This window comes from Macaca fascicularis, chromosome 12, assembly GCF_037993035.2.
Source record: "Macaca fascicularis isolate 582-1 chromosome 12, T2T-MFA8v1.1".
In the NCBI taxonomy this organism is placed as follows: domain Eukaryota; kingdom Metazoa; phylum Chordata; class Mammalia; order Primates; family Cercopithecidae; genus Macaca; species Macaca fascicularis.
This window is the reverse complement of record NC_088386.1, coordinates 22,177,998-22,188,977: the sequence shown is the minus strand read 5'-3', so window position 1 is coordinate 22,188,977 and position 10,980 is coordinate 22,177,998. Positions and strand designations below refer to the sequence as shown.

At 43.5% G+C, this 10,980-nt stretch overlaps 1 protein-coding gene across 1 annotated transcript; it reads left to right on the top strand.

Annotated features, from left to right (window-relative positions):
* The first annotated feature begins 10,136 nt into the window (after window positions 1-10,136).
* LOC102143522 (polyubiquitin-like) lies at window positions 10,137-10,758 on the top strand. The gene is given in 2 exon segments (XM_074010858.1): window positions 10,137-10,493; window positions 10,495-10,758. Coding segments are annotated over 2 exon segments (471 nt in total). The 5' UTR covers window positions 10,137-10,145; the 3' UTR covers window positions 10,618-10,758.
* Window positions 10,759-10,980: the final 222 nt, after the last annotated feature.

The following is a 10,980-nucleotide window of genomic DNA, read 5'->3' as shown; positions in this document are numbered from 1 at the left end:
TATTGAAGACACCAGGGATATAGCAGTGATCAAAGTAAACCAAAATCCTGGCCCCATGGAGTCTTCAGTCCAGTGAGAGACACAGACAGTAAGAAAAATCAGGAAAACATATACAGGCCTACCTCACAGATATTGCAGGTTCAGTTGTAGACTATTGCAATAAAGCAAATATCATAATAAAGTAAGTCCCATGAATTTTTTGGTTTCCCAGTGCATATAAAAGTTATGTTTATACTATCCTGTAGTCTATTAAGTATGCAATAGTATTATGTATAAAAATACAATGTGCATACCTTAATTTAAAATTTATTTATTTATTTATTTTGAGATAGAATTCTTACTCTGTCGCCCAGGCTGGAGTGCAGTGGCATGATCTTGGCTCACTATAACCTCCACCTACCAGGTTCAAGTCATTCTTTTGCCTCAGCTTCCTGAGTAGCTGGGATTATAGGCACCCACCACCGTGCTCAGCTAATTTTTGTGTTTTTTAGTAGAGACGGAGATTTAGCCATGTTGGTCAGGCTGGTCTCAAACTACTGGCGTCAAGCAATCTGCCTGCCTCAGCCTCCCAAAGTGCTGGAATTACCACCATGCCCAACCAAAAAATACTTTATTGCTAAAAATGTTAACAATCACCTGAGCCTCCAGTGAGTTGTAATCCTTTTGCGGTAAAGGACCTTGGCTGATCGGGGTGGTGGCTGCTGAAGGCAGGGGTAGCTGTGGCAATTTCTGAAAATAATACAACAAAGTTTGCCACATCGATTGACTCTTCCTTTCACAGAAGATTTCTCTGTAGCATGGAATACTGTTTGATAGCATTTTACTTATAGTAGAACTTCTTTCAAAATTGGAGTCAGTCCTCTCAAATCCTGTTACTGCTTTATCAGCTAAGTATATCAATTAGAATATTTAACATTCTAGATCCCTTGTATTCATTTCAACAATATTCATAGAATCATCACCAGGAGTGGATTCAATCTCAAGAAATCACCTTCTTTGCTTTTGCAACTCCTCATCTGTTAGAGTTTTATCATGAGAATGCAACCAGTTAGTCACATCTTTAGACTCCACTTCTAATGCTAAATCTCTTGCTGTTTCCACCACATCTTCAGTTACTTCTTTCACTGAAGTCTTGAGCCCCTCAACGTCATCTATGAAGGTTGGAATGAACTTCTTCCAAACTCCTGTTAATGTTGATATTTTGACCTCCTCCCATGAATCATGAATACTCTTAATGGCATCTAGAATGGTGAATCCTTTCCAGAAGGTTTTTAATATACTTCACCCAAATCCATCAGAAGAATCACTTTCTATGGCAGCTATAGCCTTATGAATTGTATTTCTTAAATAATAAAACTTGAAAATCAAAATTATTCCTTGATCCATGTGCTGCAGAATGGGTATTGTGTTAATAGGCATGAAAATTACATTAATCTCCACATACATCTTCGTCAGAGTTCTTGGATCACTAGATGTGTTGTCAATGAGCAGTAATATTTTGAAAGGACTCTTTTTCTGAACAGTAGGTCTCAACAGTGGGCTTAAAATGTTTGCTAAGCCACACTGTAAACAGATGTGCTGTCATCCAGGTTTTGTTGTTCCCTTTATAGAGCACAGGCAGATTAGATTTAACATAATTCTCTCTCTTTTTTTTTTTTCTGACAAAATCCCACGTCCCTTTATGATTGAAACCCTCAACAAAATTGGCATAGAAGGGACATATCTCAAGGTGATGAAAAGCCATCTATGACAAACCCACAGCCAACATTATACTGAACAGAAAAAGTTGAAAGCATTCCCCCTGAGAACTGGAACAAGACAAGGATGCCCACTTTCACCACTTCCATTCAACATAGTACTGGAAGAGCAATCAGACAAGGGAAATAAACCAAGGGCATCCACGTCAGTAAAGAGGAAGTCAAACTGTTGCTGTTTGCTGATGATATATGATCATATACCTAGAAAACCCTAAAGACGCATCCAAAAAGCTCCCAGAACTGGTAAATGAATTTAGCAAAGTTTCAGGATACAAGATTAATGTACACAAATCAGTAGCCCTGCTATACACCAACAGCAACTAAGCTGAGAATGAAATCAAGAACTCAGTCCCGCTTACAACAGCTGCAAATATATATATATACATATATATAAGAATATACCAAACAAAGGAGGTGAAAGACCTCTACAGAGAAAACTACAAAATACTGCTGAAAGAAATCATAGATGACACAAACAAATGGAAACGTCCCATGCTCATGGATGGGTGGAATCAATATTGCGAAAGTGACCATACTGCCAAAAGCAATCTATAAATTCAATGCAATCCCTATCAAAATATCACCATCATTCTTCACAGAACTAGAAAAAACAATCTTAAACAATCTTAAAAATAATATGGAACCAGAAAAGAGCCTGCATAGCCAAAGCAAGACTAAGGAAAAAGAACAAGCCTAGAGGCATTACATTACCCAACTTCAAACTCTACTATAAGCCCATAGTCACCAAAACAGCATGGTACTGGTATAAAAATAGGCCCATAGACCAATGGAACAGAATAGAGAACCTAGAAATAAAGCCAAATACTCACAGTCAGCTGATCTTCAACAAAGCAAACAAAAACTTAAAAGTGGGAAAAGGGCACCCTATTCAATAAATGGTGCTAGGACAATTGGCAAGCCACAAGCAGAAGAATGAAACTGGATCCTCGTCTCTCACTTTACACAAAAATCAACTCAAGATGGGTCAAAGATTTAGCATAATTCTTAAAAGCCCTAGGATTTTTGGAATGCTAAATGAGCACCAGATTCAACTTAAAGTCATCAGCTGCATTAACCCCTAACAAGAGCGTGGGCCTGTCCTTTGAAGCTTTGAAGCCAGACATTGACTTCTCCTTTCTAGTTATGTAAGTCCTAGATGGCATCTTCTCCCAACACAAGGTTGTTTTGACTACACTGAAAATTTTTTGTTTAGTATAGCCACCTTCATTATTTGTCTTAGGTCTTCTAGATAACTTACTGCAGCTTCTCCATCAGCACTTGCTCCTTCACCTTGCACTTTTATGTTATGGAGATGGTTTCTTCCCTTAAACCTCATGAACCAACCTCTGTTATCTTCCAACTTTTCTTATGCGGCTTCCTCACCTCTCTCAGCCTTGATAGAATTGGAGAGAGTTATGGTTTTTCTCTGGATTAGGCTTTGGCTTAAGGGAATGTTGTGGCTGGTTTGATCTTCTAACCAGACCACTCAAACTTTCTCCATATCACCAATGGAGCTGTTTTGCTTTCTTATTAATATTCATGTGTTCATTGGAGTAGCACTTTTAATTTCCTTCAATAACTTTTCCTTTGCATTCACAACTTGGCTAAGGGGCACAAAAGACCTAGCTTTCAGCCGGTCTTGTCTTTCTACATGCCTTCTTCCCTAAGACTAATCATTTCTACCTTTTGATTTACAGTGAAAGTTGTGTGACTCTGCCTGTCACCTGGATACTTAGAGAATATTGTAGACTTGTTGATTGGTCAATTTTAATATTGTTGTTTCTCAGGAAATAGGAAGGCCCAAGGAGAGAGAGAGAGAGAGAGATGGTAGAATGGCCAATTAGTGGAGCAGTCAGAACACACATGACATTTACGGGTTAAGTTCATCATCTTAATATGAGCACAGTTCATGTGACCCAAAACAATTACAACAGTAACATCAAAGATCACTGATCAGTTCCTCCTCCTAGAGGCAGAATATTGCCTCATCGCATTGAGATGGGGGTTGGCCCCACTCAAAGCAGTGGGGCTGTTTCATTGGTTTTATTGACATTTATTGTTTCTCAGATTCAAGAAAAATATCCAATTTGGAGGACTTAGAAAATTCACAGAACAAAGAACTGTTTTTAAAACTTCCATAATCCTACCACTCAGAGAAAAACACTGGTGGCCACCCTGGCTGGCTGCTAATTACTGAAGTTCCAGGAATTTAGATTGGCTATCCCCTTTTGTGTCTCCAAAAAGTTTCTCTGCCATGATACCACTCCCCTCAAGATTGCTAGAAGCAAAGGTCTGGGTGTGGGCAGTTAGAGAGGTAGAAAGGATGGAAGTCAATTTAAGTTGGCTGGTTCAATTCAAGTCGCCAATATCCATGTCTATAACCAGCTGGGGAGATGCCAAACCTACAGATGGGGCGAGGGGGTGGCTAGATCTGCAGGCTCATCTTCAGAAAACTGGCTATATGCAGATGCTAGGTCTCCCCTGGGAAGATTTCAGGAGCGAGCAGTTGCAGCAACGGGCAAGATAGGAAGAGGACCCATCTCCCTCTCTCCCAAGGCCCGGGCATGCCCCTCAGGAACCAAGTCTCATAGCAAGGAGTGACCTTAGCACCTAGGGCTCTAAGTCCTGCTAGTGTTGCTGGTACCCCTAAATAGTAATGTAGCAGTAACAGTGGGGATGTGGATGGAGGGAGGTGGCTATGACAAGTACAGAGGCAGGATGTATCAGTCAGCCATTGCTGCAATATGCCATTCCAAAATAGGGTGGCATGGCCTAAAACAACAACCAATGAGTCTTACTTAGGTACCAGTAGGTTAGCCATCAATTGACTGATCTAGGTTAGGCTTAGCTGGGCTAGATTTCAAACTGCAGGCTGAATCCATGCCATCTCCACATCTCTCTAACCCACGTTGGAGCTGTGGACTAGCTGGATTGTGTTCTTTTCATGGCAATAGTTGAAGCACAAGAGCACGGGCTCAATTCTGAAGCACATGTTAAGCTTTTGCTCACATCATATCTAATAACATCCAATGGTCAAAGCAAGTTATGTGGCCAACCCCCATCTCAATGCGATGAGGCAATATTCTGCCTCTAGGAGGAGGAACTGCAAACCCACATGGCAATGGGAAACGGGGGGGTGAAGAATTGAGGACAAGGCACTCTACCACATTGATATGTCGAATTGTAATCCCCAATGTTGGAGGTGGAGCCTGGTGGGAGGTGGCCAGATCGTAACGATTGTCCTTCATGAATGGGTTAGCAACATCCCTTTGATGCTGTTCTCATGATAGTGAATGAGTTATCACGAGATCTGGTTGTTTAAAAACGTGTAGCACTTTCCCCGCCTCTCTCTTGCTCCTGCTCCCACCATGTGAGATGCCTTGCTCCCCCTTTGCCTCTGCCATGATTCTAAGTTTCCTGAGGCCTCCCCAGAAGCCAAGCAGATGCCACCATGTTTCCTGTACAGCCCGCAGAACCGTCCGCCAATCAAACCTCTTTTTGTTATAAATTACCCCATCTCGGGTATTTCTTTATAGCAGTGCAAGAACATACTAATACACACACAGATGCTATGTCAACAGGTAAGGGCAACACTCATATTCACATTGATAAATAAGATTCCAGGGATTAGGATGTGGATACATCTTTTTAGGGGGTCTTATTTATCAATGTGAACATGAGTGTTACCTTATTTGGAAACAGACTCTTTGCAGATGTAATGAAGGATCTTCAGATAAAGAGATTATCCGACATTAGCCAGGTAGACCCTAAGTCTAATGATAAATGTCCTTATGAGAAAGAGTGGTAGATTCTTCTGCAGTGGCAGATTACATCTACCGAAGAGGAAGAGGCAACGTCAAGACAGGCGGAGGTTAGAGCAATGCAGCTGCAAGCCAAGGAATGCCTGGAGCCACCAAAAGCTAGAAGAGTCAGGGAACAAATTCTTCCCTAAAGCCTCTGGAGGGAACACAGCTCTGCTGATACTTTAATCTTGAACTTGTGGCCTCCAGAGCTGAAAGAGGATACATTTCTGTTGTTTTAAGCCACCAAGTTTATGGAAATTTCTTATGTCAGTCAAAGGAAACTAATACAATTGATAATAGTAATGGTGTGTTAGTCCACCTGAAGATGCTAGAAATAGGCCCTCACTGGTCAACTATGAAGACTAATTGGAATAATCGAGAGATATTCGTCATCTTTGCATACACTGAGTATAAGAATCTAGCAAAGACCTTCAACTTGGACATGTAGGTACGGCACAGAGACTTGATCTATGAACAATCCCTTGCTGAGCTAGGGTCTGGAAAATTCCGGTTGCTTGAGCTATTGGTCTGGAAAAATCCAGTTGCTTTTGTTCCTATAAATGGACAAAAATCCTGCTCATGGTATAATATTAAATCTGTATTGAGTGAATCTTGCATAGCAGGTAGTGGTCGAAGCACCTAGGAGGACAGAGCTGGAACTCTCTGAGTATATAAGGGCCAGTAGCAGGAAGAGTATGTTTTCTGCTTGCTAAAACGTGCTAGTTTAGTGCTGTGGGACAACATTTGATGGGAGTGAGCTAATATTGGCTACTGTTGGGTTGCAAAGAGAACTTAAGACTAGTGTGTGCTATGGTTTGAATGCGTCCCCTCTAAAATTCAGGTGACCTCAGGGCAACGATATTGGGAGGCACAGCCTTTGGAAAGTAACTGAGTCATGAGAGCTCTGCCCTCGTGAATGGAATTAGGTGCTCTTATAAAAGGACTTGACAGAGTTTGCTCCTCTTTGCCTGTGTTCCTCTGCCATGTGAAGACTCAGCACACCCCCTGGAGGATGTCACATTCAAGGTGCCAGAGTGGAGCAGAGGCCAGACCCTCACCAGACAATGAACTTGCCAGCACCTTGGTCTTGGACTTCCCAGCCTCCAGAACTGTGAGAAATTTCTGTTCTTTATAAATTACCCAGTCTCAGACACATAGCAGCACAAAACGGATTAAGTGTGTGACCTAAGCAGCTTAGACGAGTTCTACAAAGGCCCAAGGGTCTCAAGAATCCTGAAACACTGGGACACCCTGTCATCACTCACCCTGGTTAGCAAGCAGATGCCCACTGTCAAGGTCTCCATGGTCCCTTGAGTCAGGTGGCTGGGTTACTCTCTTCCCAAGTGGGAGTCTGATGGCCTTTGCTATTGCTAGGAACACAGGTACCTGGAGTCTTCCTCCCTGGTTTGCTACCAGCCTTTCCCTGCTGAGTCTCCCCAGGGAGAAACTCACAGGTCCACAATGCTTTCAGCCAGCCCCCTCTGTTGCCCTTCAGGTCTTCAGAGGCTGTTAGCTCTGAGATTCCACCCTCCTTCCTAATCCCACGCTCCTCCGTCCCCTCTTCCTCTTGGACCCCAGTCACAATCTCGCCCAAGACATTATGCCAAGAGACTTCCACAGAAGCTGAGGGCAGAGCTGTCCTCTGGCAACCTCACCCATAGGAGAAAGTACAATTGTGCGGGCTAGTCCCCTTGGAGTGAGGAGAAGGGAAAAAATCTGGAAGAATATTTATACAATGAAGAAATTAAATTTTCCTGACACAGATGCAAAGTGCTCAAACAGTGCTAGCTACACACTCCATGAGTCCTATTAATGCCTGTCAACATCCATCGGGTCACACTGCCCATAAATGGTGTGTATGCATGGGCAACCACACATCTGTTTGGCTCAGTCATGCATCCTCAAAGGCTAGCAGAGTTCCTGGCACATGGTGGGAATTTAATAAACATTGTTCAAAAACAATTAGTTATTTCACAAATGAACATTGCAGAGTTTTCCAGCAACTTGTGCAAAGCTAAAAACATGATTACATACAAGATCTACAATGTGGATAAAAACCAAACAGTTGCTAAAGAAAAATACAACTATTTCTTTTGCTGACACCAGAGTGAAATTTCCCCCATTTATCTTCATAGACAAATTTTTATTCTTTCTACTTTTCTTCATTTTCCAAAATGTCTATAATGAGCAGATTGTAATTGTATTTGGGGAAAAATAAGTGGACCTTCTAAAAACGTAATTCCTTTCACATGCACCTTTCCCACTACCTACTTTTCCTGTTAATTTTGGAGACAGAGCGATGCCTAAGTTCCCCCACATTGTATGCTCCTACTTGGCCCTACTTGTTAGAACCTCATTTGTAGAAAGTAGAAGAAAGTAGATCTAAGAGGCTTCTAAGAGTAGTTAATTATTCTTTCTAATCCCTCCCAGAGCTCATGGGTGGTATGCCAGGGAAGCCTAAGTGCTTTGGTTCCTTTATTCATTCCCCCTAAGCTTCTGGGTAAGGGTAATTTTCCTGCCGTATATTTATATATCTCTCATAAATGAGAGATAAAGGGAGTAAATGCCTGCAGTGGGGAGCAGTGAACACCGTGAGTCTGCAGAGGAAGCAGTGAATCTGCACAGAAGGAGGACATTTGGGGCAGTGTCTCATAAGCCTGCCCAGAGGATTGTGTCCACTGGGCAATCCTAACCATTTTTAGACACATGCCCTTGAAATTGTGTCTCTAGAGGGAGTTCTCTCAGGGATGGCGGTTCTGGGGGTTGTCACCATTTCAATGACATGAGGGGGTTGGCAGTGAAAACCAGACCTAAGTCAACTTTGCCAGCACCTTCCATACCATGGAGGTCCTCAGAGGGCATCTGGAGGGTTACACTAGGGTGGGAGCTATTCCTTTTCAGGAGGAAGAATGCAGAGTTGCCAAGCAGCAGAGAGGGACCTGCCCACCTCAGCATTAACACGCCAATGCCCAGTATACCCCTCTGCAGCGTTCTACATTCTCCACTGCCCTTGTGAAGAAACAGGAGGAAGTAACTGACTCATCCATTGGAAGAAACATTTAGGTCACTACAAGAAAAATCTTCCTGACCCTGGCACAGTTGAGATACTAGAAGAGGCTCAGAGGATAGGTGGTACGTGAATCCCGGGAGGAGGTGGAGATGAGGCTCGTCGCTTATTCTGACTGAGGGAACTGAGCCGCAGATGAGCCACCTGAGTTACAGGTGGGGTTATCCAAGGTGAGGGGCTGCATTGGAGACTGGTCTTGACTGTGAAGACATTAGAGACCCTGAGTTCAGAGGAGAAGGCAGAGCCAAAGAATGTATCAAAAAGTGCAAAAGCTTGGGAGGCCAAGGTGAGCGGATCACAAAGTCAGGAGTTCGAGACCAGCCTGGTCAACATGGTGAAACCCTGTCTCTACTAAAAATACAAAAATTAGCCAGGCATGGTGGCAGGCACCTGTAATCCCAGCTGCTTGGGATGCTGAAGCAGGAGAATTGGTTGAATCCAGGAGGCAGAGGTTGCAATGAGACGAGATCATGCCATTACACTCCAGCCTATGCGACAAGAGCAAGAGTCTGTCTCAAATTCCCAGCTACTCAGGAGGCTGAGGCAGGAGAATGGCAAGAACCTGGGAGGCAGAGCTCGCAGTGAGCCGAAATTGCACCACTGCACTCCAGCCTGGGCGACAGAGCAAGACCCCGTCTCAAAAAAAAAAAAAAAACAAAAAAACAAGCACACTGATTGTCAAAACACCAGAAAACAAATCAGGACATTTTCAACTTTGATTGGATGGGAGTCAGGCATGGGCATCTAAGTCGGGGACAGAATAAGAAGTGCTTGGAGGCCAGATGCGATGACACACGCCTGTAATCCCAGCAGTTAGGGAAGCCAAGGCGGGTGGATCACCCGAGGTTAGGAGTTCAAGACCAGCCTGGCTAACATGGCTCTGTCTCTACTAAAAATACAAAAATTAGCTGGGTGTGGTGGCTCACTCCCAGTTATTCGGGAGGCTGACACAGGAGAATCGCTTGAACCCAGGAGGCAGAGGTTGCACTTAGCTGAGATCGCACCACTGCACTCCAGCCTGGGTGACAGTGAGACTTTGTCTCAAAAAAAAAAAAAAAAAAAAAAAAAGAAGTGCTTGGAGCCAGAACTAGCAGCAAAGCAGCAAATGAGGACAGAGTTTGAATATAAATGAGTCAAGGAATGAATGAACGAGGGCTGGTGTCATGAGCATGGTGCTGCAATGTGCCTAGCAGGTAGCTTTTGTGCTCCTACCAAAGGCTGATGGGAGATAAATGGGGGAAATTTCACTCTGGTGTCAGCAAAAAAAAAATAGTTGTAGTTTTCTTAAGCAACTGTTTGGTTTTTATCCACAAATATTGTAGATCTTGTATCTAATCATGTCTCTGACTTTGCATGAAGACAGGGATTTATCCCAGCCTGAGGGCCAAGGGAAGAACCCACATAGAAATAGCTCAGTGGTAAGGGCGACTGGCTTTGTTGGGCGAGTGTGTGGTGGTGTCCCTGTGGCTGGACACGATTGGTGTTTTGCAGCATCTTCATATCCGCTAACAGGTCAAAATGCAGATCTTCGTGAAGAGCCTTACCTGCAAGACCATTGCCCTTGAGGTGGAGCCCAGTGACACCATCGAAAATGTGAAGGCCAAGATCCAGGATAAGGAAGGCATTCTCCCCGAGCAGCAGACGCTCATCCTTGCAGTCAAACAGGTGGAAGATGACCGCATTCTTTCTGACTATAACATCCAGAAAGAGTCGACCCTGCACCTTGTCCTGTGTCGGAGGGGTAGTATGCAGATCTTTGTGAAGACCCTGATTGGCAAGACCATCACCCTGGAAGTGGAGCCCAGTGGCACCATCAAAAATGTGAAGGCCAAGATCCAGGATAAAGAAGGCACCCCCTACCCCCAGCCCCAACCAGCAGAGGCTCATCTTTGCAGGCAAGCAGCTGGAAGATGGCCGCACTCTTTCTGACTATGACATCCAGAAAGAGTCGACCCTGCACCTGGTCCTTCACCTGAGGAGTGGCTGTTAATTCTCTAGTCTTGCATTCACAGTGCCCAGTGATGGCATTACTCTGCAGTATAGCCATTTGCCTCAACTTAAGTTTAGAAATTACAAGTTTCAGTAACAGCTGAACCTGTTCAAAATGTTAATAAAGGTTTTGTTGCAAGGTTAAAAAAAAAGAAAAGAAAAGAAAGGAAAAGAAATAGCTCAGTGTTGAGGAAAGGCCTGGATCATTATTTCAAAAACTCCACTTCTCAGAATGCTTGTCCTTGAATAAACAATTTCTCAATAAAATAATGTAAGGAGAAACTGTATACTATGGCCCCATCTTGGAGCTCCATAACGCACTCCAGTTTACAAAAGGCTCTGAGAGGAGCTACGCCAGAGAAAC